At 58.5% G+C, this 21,863-nt stretch overlaps 1 protein-coding gene across 1 annotated transcript in view; it reads left to right on the plus strand.

Annotated features, from left to right (window-relative positions):
* Zc3h3 (zinc finger CCCH-type containing 3) overlaps window positions 1–21,863 on the plus strand; it is an 82,858-nt gene that overhangs the window by 20,331 nt on the left and 40,664 nt on the right. The window contains exon 4 of the mRNA XM_042669468.1: window positions 13,501–13,651. Coding sequence (XP_042525402.1) covers window positions 13,501–13,651 — 151 coding nt within the window. The remainder of the gene's footprint in view (window positions 1–13,500; window positions 13,652–21,863) is intronic.

The raw sequence follows: 21,863 nt of genomic DNA on the forward strand, positions 1-21,863 counted from the left end.
CGGAGTCAAGGTTGTGTGGGGACCGTGCACCCACCAGTGACACTGTGTGGCTGGCATATGGCGTCCTTCCCAGAGAGGGTCTTTGTACTGGGCAGGCTGTGGCCTGTAGCCCTCTGGGGCCTGGATAGCCTGATGGGCACTTGGGAGGCGGGTTCCCGAGAGCCCTAAGCCCTCCCCAAGCTGACTCTGGAGCCATTCTCAAGCCAGGCTGTGACGTCTGGGCCCTTGCCTAGTGTAGGTGAGCACAGGCCCGTGGTGCTCCAGCCAGTGCCCTCAAAGCACCTCAGGAGGGTGCTGGGGTCAGGGGTCGGCCCAGGACAAGCTCCCGGAGGCTCCTTGCATGTCCATGACAGCCCCAGCGGGCATGAGGAGCCCGCTTGGGGGTAGCAGCTGTCAGGCAGTAGGATCTCGCTGGCTCCGGGTGAGCGGTAAGGGAGAGCACTCAGCGCTGACCTGGGCCAGCTCCATGCAGGCCCATGCTGCAGGGTATTCACAGAGGGAGGCACTGTGTCCGGGGGTCTGACTTCCTGCTGTACCTACTTCTGGTTCACTGAAAGTGTTGATGTAAGCTTCCAGGTGTGGTGTCTCATGCCTGTAACCCAGCTACCCAGAGTTCTGCGATGAAGCTAGCTCATGCAAAAAGGTAGTGAGACCTTTATCTCAGTTACTAAGCGGTGGTCTACATCTGAAATACCAGCAGTAAGCCTTAGGAAGGAGGATCATGGCCTGAGGCAAAAACTCAAAACACCATCCAAAAAATAGGGACAGAAATGGCTGGGGGTGTGGCTCAGATAACAGAGCACCTGCCTTCTGAGAGGGAGGCCTAGTATACTTACAAAAGAAAAAAGCCTGTCAGCTAGGAAGAGATCTGAGAGATGGGAGCGACAACTCGATCTCTTGTCCAGAGTAACCCTCCTGCTGTGTGAACAGCCTTCTGTAGGGTCAGGCTGCAGCCCGCAGGGCATGTTTGAGGGCTCCCATCTGGGGCTGTGCTCTCTCTGCCTCGGCAAAGCTCCTCCGAGCCAAGCTGCTGTGGACTCCATGGGGTTCCTAGCTCATCGCATCCTTCTGTGGGCTCTGCTTGTCTGAATTAACTGTGGAGCAGTTGAGTTCTCTCCTCCTGGTGTGCTCCAGGCATGGATCTGTGATGGGCTTTGGCAGCTTTCCTCCTAATTGCCCACCGCATCCGCTGTGGCGTGAGTCAGTGGCGGCGTAGCACACATGGGAGTCTGTGCAGCTCCTGCCGCTGCATGGGTTGGGCTGCTGCACACAGTGCGCCCTGGCTGCAGCCACGCCTGCTGGCCAGCGTGCGGAGGAGGCCTTCACAGGGGCCAGGCCTCATGCACGTCCCACAGGCTGCTCTGCAGGCTGTGTCCCTTGGTAGCTTGAAGTCTGGAAGATGGCAGGAGACAGTAGTCTCCTTTCCCACCCTGTCTTCTTCTGGGAAGTGTTTGGAAGGCCTGCTTTCCTCTGGAGTTGCCTTCCAGGGGCAATGGGAGGGTATAGAGAGGAGATCCCACCCACATGGTGCTCTGGGAGGGCGTAGCGGGGCCCCACCCACATGGAGCAGGGGGAGGGCATAGTGGCCCCACCCACATGGAGCACATAGTGGGGGGCCCCACCCACATGGAGCACGGGGAGGGCGCAGCGGGACCCCACCCACATGGAGCACGGGGAGGGCGCAGCAGGGCCCCACCCACATGGAGCACGGGGAGGGCGCAGCGGGGAGACTCCACAGGGCAGAGCTGGGCCTCTCTCATGTGGGTGTCTGGCTTTTCCACAGCTGTGAGCAACCAGCAAACGTGCCAAGCTGTGTGCACCAAGGTAGACTGGTACGGGTTCTGCTGGCGGAGCCTGGGTTGAGGAGAGGAGCAGCTGCAGTCCCTTGCCACACTTACGTGATTGGAGCTCCCGTTGGGCCACCTCTGGGCAGGGCTCTTGGCCGAGAGGACATTTCTTCTCACCAGCCCCTCTCCCGAGGGGCCCTGCCGCGGTCCTGTAGCCAGCACCTGTGTAGCCAGTTTTGACCTGGACTAAGCTGCGTTTTGTGTGCTTGAGGGCCTGTGACTGGGCTCATGCTGTACTCAGAAACAGTCCTTTTTTTTTTTTTTTTTGGTGGTCTCGGGGCTTGAACTCTGGGCCTGGGTGCTGTCCTTCAGCTCTTCAGCTCAAGGCGAGCGCTCTACCGCTTGAGCCACAGTGCTCGGTTTTCTAGTAGTTTATTGGAGATAATAGTTTCACGGACTTCCCTGCCTGGGCTGGCTTTGAACTGGGACCCTCAGCTCTCAGCCTCCTGAGTAGGATTACAGGGTGAGCCACTGGCGCCCGGCTAGAAACAGTCTATTTTTAATCCGCTGGGAAGGTGGCTTAGTGCTAGAGTGCTTTCCCAGCATGCATGAAGCCCTGGGTTCGATTCCTCAGCACCACTTCCACAGAAAAAGCCAGAAGTAGCTCTGTGCTGTCAAGCACTAGTCTTGAGCACAGAGAGGCTCAGAGACAGAGCCTAGGCCCTGAATTCACACCCTAGGACTGGAAAAAAAATAAAGAAAATAGATTTGTGTAGCTCCTTCATATCTCCTATTGCACCACTGAATTGGAAGGCGGTTTGTTGAGGGCTCATCTGCTGTTTCAGTTTGCTTCTTAGTGCTAACTTGTGAATCTGACCCTTCTGCCATTTATTCAAAATCATTTAAGTTCCCTGACTCCTCATCTGTTTATCCTGCCTCATCTCCCTCCTGCGTAACGTATGAGGGGTACAGTAGGGCAGTGGTCCGTCTTCCTGCTGAGGGGGGCCTGTTGGCCCAGGATAAGACAGTGACTGGGGTCAGAAGCCATCGCGTTATTTTTGTAACTGTTGCAGGGAAAAGGATTACATTGCCTTTGATGCTGTGGGTAACTGGCTTGTGAGCTTCATAGGTTTGCCAATTTCTGCCCCCAGAGAGTGGATGAAGGGTTCCCTCTGCCTCCCAGTTTCCATACAAATCCTTGAGATGTACTATGCACACAGGAAGTGGATTTGGGGTGTCTCAATGGTGAAAGTTTTAGCAAGGATTTTAGTAAAACAGGGTAACAGTTGGGAGAAATAGGAACATTTCCTGTTCCCCATGCAGAAAATGGAGTTCAAGACTCCCCCCCACCCCCCCATCACGTTTTCGGAAGAGGATTCTAGAAGGTGAGGTTAGCACACCTGGCTGGTGCACTCCAGGCAGCGGGGCTTGTGTGGCTCCTGGCCCAGGCCTCCCACCTTCTGCAGGAGTCTCCTTAGCTGTCTGCTGCCCTGTCCCCTTCTGGCCTGCGGGAGACCAGAGAGGCCAGCTCAAGCGGCTCTCCTGGGGCTAGAGGGCAGTAACTTTGGGCAGTAACTTTGTGGTGCTGCCTGCACCCTTCCCGCCTTCGCCTTAGAGGTCTGGGTGCCGCCGGTTAGAGGGGAGGGAAGGACCACCCTCTGTAATGTATAGCGACTGTCAGGAAGCCAACTACTCCCATTTCATATCGGAGGGTCAGATGTCAGTGCGCGATCGATGGCTCGCGTACAATAATTACAGGAACTAGCGGCTTGTGTTGCTTGAGTGACTTTGGGAAGAGTGGGGTCTCAATCTTCCCTCTAATAGGGCTCTGACAGTCTGCGGCGGCGTTGGCGGCCGCTCCGGTGGCGCTGAGTCTTGGTCTGACAGTGTTGTCATTAAACAGCAGGTAGTGTGGAACAGCAGAGAGCATGGGTCCTGCACGGGGACAGGGTGGCTGACAGCGGGCATTTGTCATCACCGAGCTGCCCAACCCCTCACACTGCCGTGCGATGGCCGCTTAGGGTGACTTATGGGCCTGTCTGGAGCTGCTGTTGTGATTTGATAATCTGTAAATGTTTGTCAAAGATGGATCCCCCATGGTGATCCAGGCAGGCTGCCCCCGAGCGGCTTCCCACCTCCCCTGGGGAGGCCTGAGCGCCCCTGGCTGGGTCTGGGTCTCCGCGGTCTGTCTCGAAGGTGAGTGTGTGTGAGTGACGCTGGCGTGCACTCATCGCGGTGCCGGGCCAGGGCGCCCTCCTCCGCGCCCGGCTCCCTGTGTGCAGTGGGCCTTCTTCTTCTATGTTTGAAGTGCTGGGAACCATCAAGCCCAGGGAAAGTGGAGTGATTTATTAGACTCATAAAAATTCATACTTGGTGATTCCAGTCATCCCACCACTGAAGCTTGTTAGAGTGTGGTCCCTGGCAGCTCCCACGGCGGCAGCGCGGGGGCGGGCCCTCTCCCCACCCCCGCCTTAGCTGCCATCCTGCCTCATTTAGAGAAATAGACGGCCCGGAAGCTCGTGAATGTCAGTTCTCAAAGATGGGATGGGGGTGGGGGCCCGGGCCGCAGGAGGGGCGTTGTCAAAACAACATGGCTGAGTCCTCATAGGCCAGAGCAAGAGGGCTACACCGAGTCACCACCCAGTTCTGGCAGCAGCCAGGGACAGGAACCTGAGTACAGGTGCTCCCTGTCCTGGCTCGGGTAGGCGTGGCGCCAGAGTGTGAGCGCAGGTCTCCGCCAGCCCACACAGGGAGCCCTCCGTGGGCTTGGGGGCGGGGGGCTGGGCAGGCAGGGGCACGTGTCCTGCAGGTGTCTCCACAGCTGTTCTCAGGCTGGTGACTGTGGAAACCAAGCCCTGGATATCTTTGTGAGGCGCCTGCAGTGACCGCTGGGCCTGATGCCTGCCTGGTGCAGCTTGAGCCTGCGTGCTGGATGGTGGAGGCCGACCGCTGTCCTGCCCCAGTGTCCCGAGGCTCCGGGCATTACCGAGGGAGGCCTGGAGGGCTCCCTGTCAGGCCTAGGGAATGTGGCCTGAGGCAGGGCTCCCATCATTCCTGCTTGGATTCTGTTTCCCCTCAGAGCTGCAGCCGTGTGTCCCCGCAGCCTGCAGGGCCGCCAGCCGGGAAGCAGGCGTCATGCATGAGCAGCCTGGGTGGGCTGCGGTGCTCATAGCACTAATCACTTCCCTTTGCTGGGCCTGAGGGCCCTCACCGGCGATGGAGTGCTGGAGACAGTGTGCACTCCATTCTTCAACCTGCGTGTCTGGGAGAGAGGAGCAGCTGGAACCTCCTGTTGGGTGTCAGTGAGCAGAAGGCCCGTCCGGTAGGGCAGGGGCTCCGTGGCAGGCTTGGGTCCAGGTGGGGGAGTGGCTAGGGTTGCCTGAGTGTGCAGGTGCAGGAACTAAAAGTGGAAGCAGTAGCGAGGCGGGGTGGTTCCTGAGCTGGGTCCCGGGCCAGGAGTGCTTCTGGATGGAGCATCATGGGGCTGGTAGGAGCAGCGGCCACACGCTGCCACTGCTAGCTTGGCTTCAGACGGGCCACACACGGGAGAAGTGGCAGAGGTGCTCTGAGGGATGGAGAGGTGGTTGTCAGGAAGACCAGCTGGGCCAGTGCGGTGGCAAGGAGCATGTGTGAGGCATGTGGCCTCCGTGGCGTGGCAGACCTCCACGTGCTGGCGTCAGGAGCGAGGCTGCTGCACTCACACCATGCAGGTCAGGTGCTGAGCTCGGGCTTGAGGGCTGGATCTTCCCTCTGGCTGGCCCAGAGCATGATGCCCCAGCCCTAGCTAGCATGGAGACACAGGCAGTCTGTCCTGGCACAGGGCCGGGGCGGCTGTGGGAGCAAAAGCTCAGGGTGGGGCGTAGGAGGCTTTGGTCCTGTCTCTAGCAGGGATGGGACCCTTTTTTACACAGAGGGCCACTTGGATATTTAGAACATCACGTGTGGGCCACACACAGCCGTCAGTACAGGCTGCGGAGGTGGGCAGTAGAGGAGGCGCACCTTGTGGGGATGTGGATCTGTTCTGTCATGTACCTGTGATTTTTGCCTGCTGTGTGTGGTTCGATGCTCCCCATCCCTGTGTACGGGAGATGCCAGTCAGTGTGCCTGGAAAGCTGGCAGCTGAGTCGCAGGAGCAGGAAATGACCAGTGCGTCTGCTGCACAGTGGGCCCGATGTTGAGGGTGGACAGACCTTTGGGGGAGGCCTGGGCAGGGCAAAGGGCTCCAGGCTGTGGCATCGCTCTGTTGCAGTATGGCAGGCATGGGGAGGAATGGCTCTGCAGTGGCAGCCTGGGGTCGGGTAGTATAGGTGTGCCAGGGGGAGTTTGGTCTCCTGTGGCCCTCCGTCATGACACATGAACACCAGAGCTCACGCTGTCAGGCCTTCCTCCTAACTGCCTCCTGCAGACACGGTGCATCCGATGCCCCAGGGGAGTGACCCTAACTGTGGGCTTGGGGTGAGTCCCTCTGGTCAGGGGCGGCTGACACCACAGCGGGGCATGGCCTTGCTGTGGCCCCAGGCCCCGGCCGGCCCGTGCACCCACACTGGCTGCCGCCCAGCCCTGACTCCAGGCCTTGTGGGGCAGTGTTGCTGCCCTGGCTGGACAGCCTCCCATCCCATAGCAGCACTTGGCCCACGCTGCCCTTAGTGAGGCCAAATTGTGCTGACACCGCCTGTGCTCCCACCAGGCCTGCAGGCTTTGCAAGCAGCTTAGATGTATGTCACGGTTCTAAATGTGGGCAGAGGCCATTTAGAAATGTGTGCTACACGTTCTGTGTAGAATTTTGTGACCATTTTCTCAAAAGTGCAATTCAGCAGCCGTTGGGGGAGGAGGCCGCCTGGCTGGGCCCGAGTTGGCCTGATGGACAGCACTGAGTCTGCAGAGGCTGACCCTAGGGAGGGCCTCCTGTGCCTGCCCTGTGGGCGGTATGCAGCCCACCCGGAGGGCCTGCATCTCCCAGAGCACCCACTAGGCAGGGCAGGGGACAGGGCTTCGGGGAGGTGGTAGCTGGGTGGAGTAGGACAGCGTTGACTGTGTTGTCTCTGGGCTGCTGAGAGTCCTGGCTTGTCCAGCTGAGCCCAGCCGAGCCAAGGTCCCCGCCCCCGTCCACTGGCCGACCCAGGTCCTTTAGTACTCTCCTAGCCCTTGTCAGGAGAGTCGGGGCCTTGCCCCTTGGGAGGAGTGTTGGAGCTCGAGTTGAAGCATGGGAAGCGAGGGCCTGGGTTTGGTGCTTGCTGAGAGGCTGGCAGGCACGGGCCGACGAGGCCTGCAGGGTGTTGACCTCACTGTACCAGGCTTCCTCCCCTCCTGCCAGAAAGAAACAGCAGGAGAGACAGACCAGGTACTTCTCCGCTCCTTGGAGCCCTGGTCCCTCCTGCTCTTCCCAAGCCAGGCTCAGCGTTGCTCTGGGTCCTGTCTGCGGTGGGCACCATCTAGCACTGAGTATTGTAACCACAACTAGTGTCTGTTGTAACCATGGCTCATTAGGCAATTACTTGTTTTCTTTTTTTGCTGGTACTGGGGCTTGAACTCAGGGCCTTGTGCTCTTGTTTGGCTTTTTTACTCAAGGCTGGTACGCTTTTTTTTTCTGTTGGCCGTGGGGCTTGAACTCTGGGCCTGGGCGCTGTCCCTCAGCTCTTCAGCTCAAGGTGAGCGCTCTACCACTTGAGCTACAGCGCCACTTCCAGTTTTCTGGTGGTTTATTGGAGATAGGAGTCTCACGGTCTCTCCTGCCCGGGCTGGCTTTGAACCGTGATCCTCAGATCTCAGCCTCCTGAGTAGCGAGGATTACAGGCGTGAGCCACCAGCGCCCGGCTCAAGGCTGGTACTCTTGAGCCACAGCTCCACTTTGACTTTTTGGTGATTAATTAGAAATAAGAGTCTCATGGATATACCTTCCTGGGCTGGCTTTGAACCAAGAACCTCAAATCTCAGCCTCCCCAGTATCTAGGATTAGGTATGATCCACCAGCATCTGATGCCAGGCGATTACTTATAAGAAGCTTATTCTTCTGGGAGAATGCCTGTGCTTTGGCACCCTTCTGGGGCCAGCAGGGAGAGCGCTGAGGTAGAGGTCACCTGGCTCCCCAGGGCCTCTGCCTTCCTCTACACTCTGTGCCTCCTGCCTACAGAGTATCAGGCAGCCTCCACCGCCATCCTGGGCCAGTGGAGGGCCAGGCTGGCACCTGCGGTCCATCTTCCTTGCCTCCTGCGCAGGGTGCCTCTCCCAGGCCACCTGGGGCAGTGCTGGCATCTGCTGAGAAACAGTAGTGCTGAGGTAAAAGGCCTCTAGACCTCCGTCATGGGAATGCTGACCTTGACTGGCGGTGCTGTGAGCTGGGACTCCCTGCGCCAGATCCTGAGATAGAGAGGTCCCAGGGGCCCCCGCCAGGTTGGGGCACAGCAGGCCATGGAGAGGGTGCTATTGACAGCAGATGGGCCAGCTGGGGCCTGAGCTGCCCGGGAAGCGAGCATGGTTTATGGAGCAGGAGAGTGGAAATCAATGTGCCTCTGAAAGGGCTGAGCCGTCTTAGAGCCGTCTTCGGCCAGTGAAGGGTATGGACAGTTTGGAGATATTGAGGAAGTGTCAGGGCAGCTGTTGATAAAGAGCAGATCAGGCAATATATGAGGAAAGTTGAATCATACCAAATTAGGGGCAGAGAGCCTGGCTGGGCAGAATGCCATCTCTGCAGCCTGGTCCCTCGTCCTTGGCCTGCAGTAGCTCCAAGGAGTCAGCACCACACTGCCCCCTGCCTTTATAGGGGGTGGCATCAGTTGAGCTGGGTGGCCTCTCCGAGAGGCCTGCTCCTGGAGGCTGGGGGGTGTGGGGGGAGAAGGTGTGCAGGAGGAACCTGCCCCCCTCCCCCAGGCCAGAAGGAGGTCAGATGTGTTACTTTGTGTGTTCTGTAGGACATGCAGTGGGGAAGTTGTCCTGGTGGTGGCATAGGAATGCGTCCCTGGTGGCCTTCCTGTGGACCTGGCCCTGCCCAGCCCGCTCCCCTGGGCCTTTCTTTCATGTCTGGGACCCAGGCAGGCAGGGCACGGGCCACTGTCCCACTGGGATGGCTGCTCTGTGTGGCTGACCTGGCACATGTGTATGCAGGTGCTGTCTCTGGCCTTCACTCCAGCTGGCACGAAGGGTGTTTTTTTGGGCTAGAGCAGGATAGTGGGCAGCTCCTTCTGTCTTTGTCCTAGCAGCCATACTGAGGCCTGCCCCACCTCTTTGGGAGGACAGGCCTATGCCACCACATGCAGCCTTTTATGTGTGTGTGTGTGTGTGTGTGTGTATGTGTGTGTACATGTACATGTCCTGGGGTTTAACGTCAAGGCTGGGCACTGTTCCTGATTTTTTTTTTTTTTTGGTCAGTCATGGGGCTTGAACTCTGGGCCTGGGCACTGTCCCTCAGCTCTTCAGCTCAAAGTTAACTCTCTACCACTTGAGCCACAGTGCCATTTCTGGTTTTCTGAGTGGTTTATTGGAGATAAGAGTCTCACGGATGTTCCTGCCTGGACTGGCTTTGAACTGTGATCCTCAGATCTCAGCCTCCTGAGTAGCTAGGATTACAGGCGTGAGCCACTGATGCCCAGCCTGTTCCTGATCTTATTGCTTAAGACTGGCTTTCTACCACTTGAGCCACAGTTCTACTTATGGCTGTTTGGTAGTCAATTGGAGATAAGAGTCTCATGGGCATTCCTGTCTGGGCTGGCTTTGAACCAAGAGCCTCAGATCTCAGCCTTCTGAGTAGCTAGGGTTACAGGTGTGAGCCGCTAGTGCCTGGCCCATTTGGTTGTTGTTAGTACTGGGGTTTGAACTCAGGATCTCCTTTGTGAGGTGAATACTCTGTCATTGAGCTACCTCCTGTCCCCGCCTGCCTTTCGCTAGGGTCCTGGTGTTCCTCCCCTAGCCCCCGGGTGCCAGCCTGGGTCTTCTGTCCAGAAGCCCTGCTTCAGTGTCCTCTGTCGGCTCCCGACGGAGCCCAGGCTGTTCTGCGGGCTGGCCTGTGGCCTTTCCTGCCCCCATTGGTAGCTTCAGGCAGTTCTTTGCTCAAGGAGTAGTTTCAGTCTCATCTTATTCATTAGCCAGTTGTGAAATTAGCAACTCATTTTCTTCATAGTTATTTCTCTTTGAAGTTCCATAAAAATCTGAACTGCCTCTCAACTCCCGCCTGCACTAAAACAGGATGGGAGCATGGTCGCAGTGTACAGCTTGCCATCTGTGGTGAGGTGGGAGGTGGGCCCGCCAGGCCGGAGGTGGAGGCAGGGCAGGGGTGCCCCGGCTGCCCAGCTTGCCACCGGGCACTGCTCGGGCCCATGGCTGGCGCTGCCTGCCGCCTGACAGCACATTGTTAGGATGATGCTTGGGGTGCAGCCACATTCTTGGGGTGCCCTTGGGTTGCCCCTGGCCAGCTCCCAGCCAAAGCCCAAGGCCCCACACGGAGGGCGCTGAACCTCCGGCAGGAGCCCAGGCCCTGCTGATAGATGGGGCTCATATCCCATTCAAATATGATGCCAGCAGTTTTTTTGTAGTTTGTCTTCCATTGCAGTAGTAAAGTTTTTAATTAGGAAAGCTAATGAGATCGATTAGTCATTAGAAGTGACCTCTGGACGGCGGGCGGAGAGGGCTGCGTGTGTGGGCCTGATAACGCGGCGCGGGCAGCGTTGGCAATAAAAGCGCAAGGGGCTTGATTTGAGTGAAGCGTGCCACGGGGGATACATCATGCGGAGAAAAAAAATTACAACCCTGGGAGTCTGTAATGAAGGGAATTAAACCAACATCCTATCTAAATAACATGATTATCTACACAAAACTCCTCAGCCAGCAAGCAGGGTGGACGCCTCCGCCGAGGAGGCCAGCTATTCCTGACTGAGCTGGCTGGCCTCAGCCCCGCTGAGCGGGACCCCGGCCTCTCTCTAACCTGACTTTCCGGGTCCCTGTATCCGTGCACAGTGCTGCCAGCCCCTGGGTCCTGGCTTGTTGGTCCTAGTTTGTCCCGTGCCCCCTGGACCATTGTCAGGTGCATCTGAGGTTCGTTGCTGAGGAAGATAGGGACTGCAAATAGTCTGGGCCAGGCCGAGGGCTACAGCCCCACCGTGGGGGTGGCATCGGTTGAGCTCCCCGCAGTGAGCCCCTTGTCGTACCCCTCTCTGATGAGAAGCTGATCCTGGAGGCTGAGGGGGGTGAAGGTGTGCAGAAGGCCCCTGCCCTCCTCCCCCAGGCCAAAAGGAAGTCTGCTGTGTCGCTCCGTGTGTTGTGGAAGGACGTGCGGTGGTGGAATTGTCCTGTGGTGGGCGTAGGAATGCGTCCCTACCAGATCCATAGCAGGCAGGAGTGAGGGCCGCTAGAGGCCGAATCCTGATGGCTGCCACCAAGTGTAGCCTGTTGAGTGACCTGCCAGGGAGGCGCTTTCTACACCTGAAAGTCCAGTCCTGTGGGCAAGAATGGGCGTTTCTTGGAGAGGTGACATCTACAGGACCAGGAGAAGAGGAAAGGAGGGAAAGCGTTTACTCCAAGCTCTGGTGACGGTAACGTTAGCCAAAGGGACGTTTTGCATCTGGAAACAGGAGTAAAGAAAGCCCCTCCAGGTATGGGGCTCCCTGGGCCAGGCTGCGTGGCCCAGTCCCAGCCCCTGCCCTGCCCTGCTGCGGCAGCCTCCAGGCCTGCCTGGCCATGGGGCTGAGCCGAGCTGAACTGTGTGGCAGAGTGCATGGCTCTGGGGTCTGTGTCCTGTGACCGCCACATGCTGCCTGGCAGGCCAGCGGCCAGCTCACAAGCGGCTGCGGGGCAGTGAGTGCGGGGCCCGCGGCCTGTGTACATCTGGGAACTCTGGCTGCCAGCGGAGCCCTCTTGCTCTCCACAGGCAGCCCTGGCACGTGTGGGCCGGGTGGGGTGAGGTGGGGGCGGGGGAGGGGACAGGCTGGAGCAGGAAGCCAGCATGTGGCTTCCGGATGGTGAGGCCATGTCAGGGTTATTGATAACGTACTGAGTCTTAGGTTGTTGATAACTTAACGAATCTCACGTTATTGATAACTTACCGAATCTTCTATTCTGGAGCTCTTAGTTTGAACAAGGTACTATTGATTTTTGTTGATCTTTCCTTGCTTGTAAGACCCTGAAAATTCAATCAGGAAATACTTACTGATGCCTGCCTACTATACACCAGGCCCCCTCTGTGTCTCAAGTTTGGCAGAGCCGGGGAGCGCTCAGAGCTAAGGGTTCACACTTGCTTCCTGAGATCCTGCCTTGTTTTTGCCTCTCCCAGCTGCAGAGCAGTGATGAGAGACAGAGATGGGTGGGTTATGATGGCTCAGGTCTGTAACCCCAGCTTCTCAGAAGGATCGCTGGGTGAGGCCAGCCCGGGCAAAAAGTTAACCAAGACCCCATTTCAGCAAACAAGCCAAGCGTGGTGTGTGTCTGTGGCCTCATTTACACGGAAGGCATAGGTAAGAGGGACATGCTATAGTGCTAGCCTGGTACAAAAACACAAGAGCTTATCTGAAAATACGGGGGAAAGGGAGGCAGGTGGGGCGGTCGTGGGCGAGGGCGAGGCCCTGGCGGGGAGGCGGGAGGGCCTGTGGCTGGCGTGAGCTGTCTGCGGCAGGACCCTCATCCACATGTGGCTGTGGCTTCCCCTTGGTGGCACACGTTGTGGAGGTGCCCTCATTCCTGCCACTCAGGGCCGAGGTGGGCACGGGTAGCTGCACTGCACTCTTTCCCCTCGCGTGTGGGTAGGGCAACCCACACCCCCTGTGGAGGGCTCGGGGGCTGTTGGGTAGCTTTGACTCTGCACCCCTGGAAGAGGCTGTGGCTCAGACAGGCAGGAGAGGACGCCCAAAGGAAGGGCCTTCGCTGACCTCTGGTGGGCTGCAGCACTCCTGGCTGTGTGGCCAGGGCCATGCTGCCCAGGTCTGCTCCAGGCTCTAGCCTTCCTACCTGTGCAGGTCCCGTGTGGGAGTTGGGACCTGTGGGCAGGGAAGGTGTCCTGGGCCAGGGGGAAGCCAGGCCACCTGGGAAGGTTGGGCTGAGGTTCTGCCTGGGGCCCTGTGCCCAGGGCCAGAGGGGAGCGACCATGAGTGGCTGCCGTGTTAGCTTTAATTATCTGGGCAGTTAGAGCTGTACATTATGAAAGCCGGGCAATTAGGCTCGTTCCTTGAAGCTATGGAGAAATTGCCGGCTATCAAGTGGAAGGGAACTCGGGCAAAACAGATCCCTGCTAATTGCAAGAAACATTCAGCAAGAAAAAGCCGTGTGGATATCACCCCACAGAATGTTATGAAAACAGTGATTAAGTACATAAATCTGTCTGGGCGCAGCGGAGGGGAGTGCTGGAGAGTTGGGGAGCCTCCAGGGCCCTCCTGCGTGTGGAGCCACAGGACCAGCACCTGAGCGCTGCCCCCCTCAGCCTCCAAGCCCCCCTGGGGTTGGACTCTGGGGACTTCCTGGAGCGGCCTGACTTGCTGGGTGGGCTTTGTGCAGGGCAGGCGCTCGGCACCCACCCTCGCGCGGACAGAACAGCTGAGGATGCGGTTGCTCCTGCCTGGAGGCCGGCTCCTAAGGCCCTGGCTGCCAGGCCCTCTGTGTGAGTGTGGGGGAGCACATGTGTGCCACGTGGGGTACGGCTGGAGCTAGTGGGGATGGAAAGGCCTCTACTCAGAGGACAGCCTTAGGGCCTGGGGCCCCCACTGACCCACACCTGTGCCTTGGGTTTTCTCTGCAGCATCCAGCATGCACTCGCGGACCCCACCCACCAGCAAGGTGATCAAGACCCGCTACAGAATCATCAAGAAGGCCTCCGCTTCTCCTCTCAGCATCCCGCCCTTCCCCCTGACTCTGCCCTCTTGGCGGGCCCGGCGTACCTCACTGTCCAGGTAGGAGGCCTCGTCTGGGCTTCTCAGGCCTGGGTATCAAGGGCTGCAGGTTGGGGCCTAAAGGACGTGTACACCAAGCTTGCTTCAGGGAGCTGTGCGGTGCACAGCATGATGGCTGACAGCCTAGTTTTTGTGTTTGCTGAGCAGTTTGTGTACATGCTGTGTAGACAGTCTACTGTAACACGTGCATACAAAGACGCACACAAGGGCACGCTCTCCAGTGCTGTTGTAAGCCTGCTGCTCCTGGGGCCTCGTGCGTGACAGAGTGGCCATCACCAAGACCCCGAGGCCCCACGATGAGCTGTTTTGCTCTCAGAGAGAAGCTGCTGGCGAGAGGCCTGGTCTGGAGGCCGCCGGCGTGTTGTCGGGTGGTGACGTGGGCTTCTGCCCCACCTAGGCCACCTCGGGCCTCGTGCTCTGACCTGCTGTAGCCATGTCCTAGAGCAGTGGGGCAGGGCAGGTGGGTATCGGAGGAGCTTGCTCCTGCCTTCTGGGGCCTCTGGTGGGCTCTGTCGCCCCCGGGTCCAAGGAACAGCTCCTTCCCTTGCCCCACGTCCAGGCGTGGGGAGGGGTAGGGGCAGAGCCTGGCCCCGGGGAGCTGAGGTGGCCTGCCACTCTCGGCAGGCCCACGGAGCTGGGTGCCGTATCCAGGGGCCTGCCACCGGGCACTACCCGGCCGTTTTCCTGCTGCGACCCACAATATCCCAGACTTAGGTCAACCTGTGTGCTTGGGCTGTGTGGACATACGGGGCTCAGTCTGCCTCCGACCTCGGCCTTTCTCCTATGGCTGCTGCCGACTTTCTGGAGGCACTAGCTGGAAGTATATTTTAAATTAATTTTACTGCACTTTTTGTAATATTTTTGTTTTAAATAGATTTATACGCATCTTGGGGGCTATTTCTACAAATTTATGAAGATAATTTTTACTCTCTCGATAAGGTTAAATTTACACCTGCTATTTCCATATTAATTCACATTGCTAAGTGGATCTAATTTTCTTCCGTTCCTCTATCTGGTGAGCATGGCCTTTCCTAATGCAATTTCCCCCTTACTAAATCACTGTGATCAGGAGCCATGATCGAGCTAAATTAACTTAAATTAATTTACTTAATAAGAGCCCCAGATCATTGTGAATGAGGTTCAGATTTATTGATTCTCGGCTCCGAGAGCCTCTCGCTCCTGCGTTCTCCGTTTGCCTGAGGCGCGCCTCTCCCAGGGACATGGTTAGGGGTCTGAAGTGATTTTCCTTGGGGACTCACCTGGCCTTGCCCTCTAGTCTCTGAGAACCAAAGAGGCCCCAGGTTTGAGCCTCTCTGGGCCCCCTAGGACGGCCCCCAAATAGCCAGGAGGTCAAGGTGGCCTCCTGTGGCATCCAGGAGACGGAGAGTGGCCAGGCCAGCTGACTCACTCTTTAAAGCTGTGACCTGCAGAGGTGGTGCTGATGCGGGTCTGCGGTGAGTGTGGGTGGACAGGAGGTAGGGAAGGCCTAGCCTGTAGGTAGCTCAAGGCCTGTAGCCATAGGCATCCTAATTCAGCCACAGAGCTGACCCGGAATGGCGTGGTCACTTGAGGGGAGGTGGGGATGGCTCTTCTACTCTTCCCTTACCACCTCAGCCTGGTCCTGGCCACATCCTTGCTGGGTACCTGGGCCCCATAGGGCCATGCCCACTGGCCTTAGGGTGGGAGTAGGTGGAGGAGGGAGGGAGGCCTGGGCCTCCCTTGCCCAAGGTCACCTGTGCTTTGGTTTGGCTGCCTGCTCAGCAGAGTGACTGCCAGCCAGCTGCCCAGCCTGCTGTCAGCTGTACACGCCTGGGCCTGGCTTGTTGAGGCAGCAGAAAGAGCCTGCCTCTGGAGCCAGGGGCTGGGCTGGCGCCTGCGCGCCGGCCACCCTGCCGTCCTCACTGCAGCCAGAGGTTGGCAGGCCGGCCTGCTGTGGGAGACGCTGGACCATGGGCTGTGGAAGCCTTAGAAGGCTGGGGGACCCCGAGCCTGCTCTTCCTATGGAGCCTCAGTTTCCTGTCCTGTCCTTGTGCCAAAATTTCTTCATGCTGAGATGGCAGAGAGGACAAGGCGGTGCGTGCAGAGACCACGGGCAGACAGCATGAAGGCTGGGGTTCAGGTGGCTGGGCCTCAGAGACCCAGGAGCGCTGCCTGGAGAGGAGTCTGCTGGCCATGTCCTGTCATCAGCCATGCGCACCTGACGTCTGTTTGGCTCTGTCACATCCCTGTCCTCCTTGGGGCGGGCCACCTGGTTGAGTCTGGCTGGAGACTCAGGCCGGGGGTGGTGTCCTGAGGGCTGGACTTTTGGAGACCGGAGAGGGGACAAGGAGGGGTGGTGCGTGTGGGTGAGCTGGCTCCTCCCGAGCCGCTCTGTGCTGCTCACGGAAGTCCTTGCCCCTGTCCTTCCCCCTGTCCCTCCCTTTGTGTTAGTACTCTCCTGTGTGGCAGAGCCTTCCCAACCCGGTGAGGGCCCTGGAAGCCCTTCACTGTTCGCTGGGGAGGTGGGAGCCCTTGGCGCCCAGGCTGTTGGTGCTGCCTCTGTTCTTGGAGGAGCAGGCAGGGTGGCTGCCTGTCCCAGGCGCTGTGTTCCTCTGAGGGGGTTGGACTCTCAGCCTGGTGGGCAGCCGATGGGCATCATAGGCCATATGGGCGCGGGCAGGCATTTCTCTCCTGCCACTAGTGATCTGCAGGCTGGACACCGAGGGAGGGTGCGGGTGGTCCCTGCTGGCCTTGGGTTCTCTTTTGTAGTTGCTTCTTGTGCCTGTCTAGGGTGCCCCTGAGCAGAGGAGTCTTTGGGTGTTGGTAGATGAGGTCATGTTGGCCAGGGACGGAGGCGGGACAGGGCAGTGCCTTCGGGGGTGGTGTCCACAGTGCCGTGGCAGTCCTGGCCTCCGTGGTGCGGGCGGCAGCTGGCTGGTGGAAGTGCTGGCATGGGTCAGGCTGCTCCGTGGCACCCATCTTGTGCCCTGGAGAGCAAACAGTCTGCACTGCTCACCCCCAGGAACTCTGTCCCCCTTTCTGCAAGCTACCCTGCATATCCCCCAGGACTGCACACACTGCTGCGTTGGGTGGGGCCTCCTCCACGGAGAGCCAGGCCCAGAACCCACCCAGGGACCCAGAGGGTCCCCGCACAGAGCAGGTCAGAGGACGCTCCCCGCGGAGCCCAGGACTGAGTTGCTATCAGGCAGGAATTCTTTTTTTTGTTTTTTGTTCTAAGATTTGTGGATTTGCTTGCGCCCTTCTGGCTTCCAGCAAGTTCATTAATCTGAACTGAAGCTGAAATGTGACTTATATCCCTAAACTGCCTGTCACTTTTTTTCTCTCTCCAAATTCATTTGACATGAAAGTGCGAAATAAACAGAAGCTGCTGTGCTTAAGCAGATGAATCTGGAGGCTTTTCCATCCCCACTACAAATGGTCCTGTCACAGAGCTGCTGCTTGCTGGGCTGCCTTTTTATTTTATTTTATTTTGTGCCCATGCGGTAAATCTTAAGTAATCTCTGTGCAGTTTGACGAGGTTTAGACCAAGATTTTGAAAGGCTCCGAAACACTTCTGCAAAGTGACATCTCATTAAAGAGGATTCAGCCGGGGATGGGAGGCGGCACGCGTTCGGCCCCCGCCAGCACTCTCCCTCCGAGCATCTCCTTAATGAGCAGGTGTGCCTGCCAGCCACCGCCCTGCTCTGCCTCCTGCCCGCTGTCTGGCATGGAGACTGCCTTACTTAGCCAGCAGGCTGCCAGAGCTGCCGCCATAAAGTGTCACCGAGTGTGTAGTGCAACAGCAGGCACTCACCTCTTGCTCTTCAGCCAGCAGTCTGAGATCAGGGTGCAAACGGTTGGGGGTTTGGCGAGAGCTTGCTCCTGGTTACTGGGGAGTATCTTCTCACTGAGTCTTCACTGGCAGACGGGGGGGGGGGTGCTGAGAGAGAGAGAGAGAGAGTCACACCCTCCCATATTCTCCAGAGCTTCCTGGTGAGGGCTCCGTTCCCGTCCTGAGGGCCCTATCCACAGGACCTTATCTAACCTCTAATAGTCTCCCAAAGGGCCCACCTCGGTAATGTCTTGCTGGAGCCAGGGGCTTCACTATGGAGATGCTTTTGTTGTTGTTGTTGTTCGTAGGGTTGAACTCAGGGCCTGGGCGCTGTCCCTGAGCTCTTTCTCTCAAGGCTAATGCTCTACCACTTTGAGGCACAGCACCACTTCTGGCTTTGATCCTCAGATCTCAGCCTTCTGAGTAGCTAGGGTTACAGGTGTGAGTCACTGGCGCCTGGCTCAGTGTAGAGATTTTGAGGGTACAAGCATCCAGTCCATGGCAGGGCAGCCAGGATTCTCTTTCCTGATGTCCCAGAGAGTCTGGTAGTAAGGGGTGTTTGGGGCGATGCTCCCTTCTCTTTATGTTGCTTCTGTCTGATCCACGCCAGGGCTTGTGCTCCCTCTGGGAAGTCCTGAAAGGCCTGACTGTGCCGCCAGCCCTGCCCCCGGCAGCCCGCTCAGTTCTCCTCAGCCCAGCCCAGCCTGGGGCCCTGCTGCAGGCCAGCAGGATGGGGTCCCAGACACCAAAGGGGATGAGTATGTTGGGCTAGGAATCTGTGGGGACCTGGCAACCTGGGCACTAGGTCTTCCAGCAGGGAGGGTGCTTGGGAAGCAGGTGGACTATGGAGGCAGGTGTTTTCACAGGTGGCTACTGCTGGAGCACTGAGGCCCCGACTTCTGCCCAGGGTGGAGGGGTGGTGGGGTTGCGGTCTGGCATCAGAGCCCTCATGGGTGGGGAGGGCAGCACGGGTCACGAGTGGGGCCTTTCTGTGATCCAGAGGAGGGTGCAGAACATTGGCTGAGAGGAGAGAGGCCAGGGCTTGGTGCACAGGTGGGACCCGTGGGCCTGCTCTGGCCCATCAGGAGAGTCAGGACGAGCAGCTTGCCGGGGGCAGCACTGCGGCAGGGGCTGTGACACTGCAGCTCTGAGCCATGTTTCAGGGCAGCCCTTTCCTCAGTGGGGACAGGGCTGCAGCCTGCCTGCGTCCTGCTGTGTCTTACCTGGCTCTGTCTGGCCCCCAAGGCTTGGAGGAAGGGAGCTCCGTGGTGAGCTCCGAGTGAGTAGCTCCAGCTGCCAGGAGAGCTGGAGACATGCTTAGGAATACTGGGATTGAGATCCAGCGTTTCACACGGATCCTGTTCAGTCCTTGCCTGGGGTGCCCTCTTTGCAGCTTCCCCCGAGCACTGGCACCAGTGTTGGGCAGCATGCCTGCTGCAGGACCGGTCGGTGGGGCTGTGACTGTGTGTGTGGGTACTGTGCGCTTGTGTCACAGCACAGGGGAAGGCTGGCCCAGAGCTCCTCCTCTGCTGGGAAGGCTTTCCTCGTGGGCGTGGTGGTGGCCCTGATGGGTCACGCACTGCCTCTGTATGACTTCTGGGCGCCACATGTGACCTCCCAGGCGGTGTGAGTGAGTGTGGGCACTGCTGTCCTGGCCTGCTTTCAGGGCCCTTGGGGATGCTGCGGCCAGCGATTCTCTGCTCTGTGGAATCTGTGCCTTGACCAATCAGGCCACAAGAGTGCGGCCAGACACAGGAAGCCCTCCCGAGGCAGGACCTCCTCCTGAGTGCTGGGCACTTCCCAGAAATGGAGCAGGGCAGGACTCGGTGGCCTGCAACAGAGGTGTGGGTTGGCACAGGGCTTCTGCTGTCTGCCCCCAGTCCCATTGCTCCTTTCCTTCAGTAAAAAGTGGACCTTGGGGTCACCTCACAGGCTCTGCGGGTGAGCAGGTCCTAGTTGTGGCCGAGGTGAGCACTCACCTCCACCCGAGGCTGAGCTGGGCCTTGCCAGCTGCTCTCCCGGCTCAGGCCCCACTCCAGCCTTGGGGCTGATGCCCCACGGTGCTACTGCCAGTAATGCTGTCTGTCCCTGTCTCAGAGCTCAGGACTGTCCTGACTTCCCCTTGGCCTGCTCTGATGAGTCCCTTGGTATTTTCCACTTGGTGATAGCCATGCCTGGTGACAGTCCCAACAGGGCGGCCTTGGCTCGGAGGGGTGGGGCCAGGGGTACCCTTGAGGAGGTCTCAGCGGCTGGAATTGGACCACAGCTGTCTCCAGACCAGGAACCCCTTTCTCCATCTCCCTTGTGGTCTCCACCTGCTAGTCTTACAACTCAGTTCCCTGCCTGGTCCCAACAGCACGCGAGGTCCTTAGGCCTGATGTGACAGCAGGACACGGGGCCTGCAGCCCCAGGAGGGTGGTGCTGTGTCCCTCCAGGGCCATCACCGGGAGCAGAGGTGGAGCATTGCCACCCGTCTTGAGGCTCCCCATGGCCTGGGAGTGCCACAGCCTCCCTGGCCCCTTTCCTCACCCTGTTGTTGGCATTGGAGCCGTGAGGCAAGGTCCCTCTGTGAATGGGCATGTGCGGAGGCTGCTGCCCAGCGCAGCAGATCTGGGTGTGGGTCATCTGACTACACTAGGCTTCTGGCTTGCTCAAGACAGGCAGGTGGGGTGGCTAGCACCCCAGGCTCTGAGGGTCAGGGTAGAGGGGTGGTCCTGTGGGGCCCGGTTACCCAAGTTGGCCCCTACCAAGTTCACGTGTCAGGCTCTAGGTCAGAGCCCGAGAGTTCTGACTGTTAGCTCCTGACTGTTCTTCAGGTGTCCCCAGGAGGGTGTCCTTGGCTGGGCACGGGTAGTGATGCCGGTGCCCATGTCAGAAGTGGCCTGCAGGCCTGGCACACAGTCCAGGCGGTTGCTCCCTTGTGCCCTGTGTGTACTCAGATACACTCCCTCAGCGCCTCCAGCTCCCACTGGGAGCCTCACCTCAGGCTCCTGCCTTCCAGGAAGCTGGCCTGTAGAGACTAGACCTGAGAGGCCTCAGTTCCTGGGTGGAGAGGCCCCAGTGAGACTTGTCTCAGGTCTCCCATTGTGGGAAGTCCTCAGGCGGCCAGGCAGGGACCGAGGCAGAGACTCTGCTGAGGAGAGAGGCCTCAGAGCAGGGGCGTGAGGCTCTAGAGTGGCTGAATAGGCCTGGACGTGGCAACTTAGCTGCCCTGGCCCAGGTCCTATTGTGGCCAGTTGGTGGGCATAATGTGTGACCTGACCCCTGGCGGCCCAGGGCTCTGTTGGCCAGGGTACAACATCTGTGCCCTGTCTGTCTGATGCCTGCAGACAGACCATTGGGCCCCAAAGGGCTGCAGCTGCAAGGTCCAGGCTGGCTCAGGGCTGCAGGCTGCCTGAGAGTCACCTGCCCCCTGGTTCTGGCCGAGGGGACTCGGGCTGCCAGTCGCCTTGCTCCATGTCAGCCGCACCGGCACAGGGGGCAGTTGTAGGGTTCCTGGCTCACCCAACTCGCTTTCCTAACTAGTTCTTTGCATCTAATTTTCTTTAGCAACTCTGTTTGTGCACACGTATGTGTATATGTGTGCCATAGTAGGACTTGAACTCTGGGCTTTTTCACTCAAAGCTGGCACTTACCAGTTGAGCTACTCCTTTAGTTAGAGCTTTTTGCTGGTTAATTGGAGTTAATCGTCTTGTAGACTGTCTACCTGGGCAGGCTTCGAACCATGATCCTTGGATTTCATGCCCCGAGTAGCGAGGATCACAGGCAGTGAGCCACCAGTGCAATCTCTTTGGTTTGGATACACTTTTGTATTTACAGAAAAGTTACAGTAGCACGTGGAGCTCCATATGTTCTGTGCCACTTGTTTCCCCATTTGCCGCATTACTTTGTGTCTCCCGTGTGGCTGGCAGGGCTGCTCTGCACACATAGTGGTCCTGAGGGCCTCTCTCCGCGTCACGCACCCACCTGCAGGCCCAAGGGCGATTGTGGCCTTGCTTGGCTTGAGATGTGAAGGCCGGTGGGGGCGGGACGTCCCACTGCGGATGACTCCTTGGAATGAGGCTCACATTCACCATCTTGGCAGGAGAGCTTTGCAGGCGCTGCCCAGTGTTGAAGAAGCTGCTGGCTGACATCTGCAGTGCTCCGTACTCTCAGCTGCTGGTGGAGCCATATGAGGACTTGCAGCACCTGGGACCCCACTGAGCTGCCACTCCGTCTTTGCTAGCCTCTCCTTCCTTCTGGATGGCATGGTGGGTTCCCACCCTGGCCTGTGTGCATGCATGTATTTATAACACTGTGACCCAGGTTTCTTGTTCTGTCTGACTGGCCTGTAGTCAGTTGATGTCATTAATTTTGGTCCTGAGTTGCTCCCGTCTTCCTGGCTGGCCGAGGTTCTTTCGA

This window comes from Dipodomys spectabilis, unplaced genomic scaffold (assembly GCF_019054845.1).
Source record: "Dipodomys spectabilis isolate Male_0828 unplaced genomic scaffold, ASM1905484v1 ptg000495l, whole genome shotgun sequence".
Lineage (NCBI taxonomy): Eukaryota > Metazoa > Chordata > Mammalia > Rodentia > Heteromyidae > Dipodomys > Dipodomys spectabilis.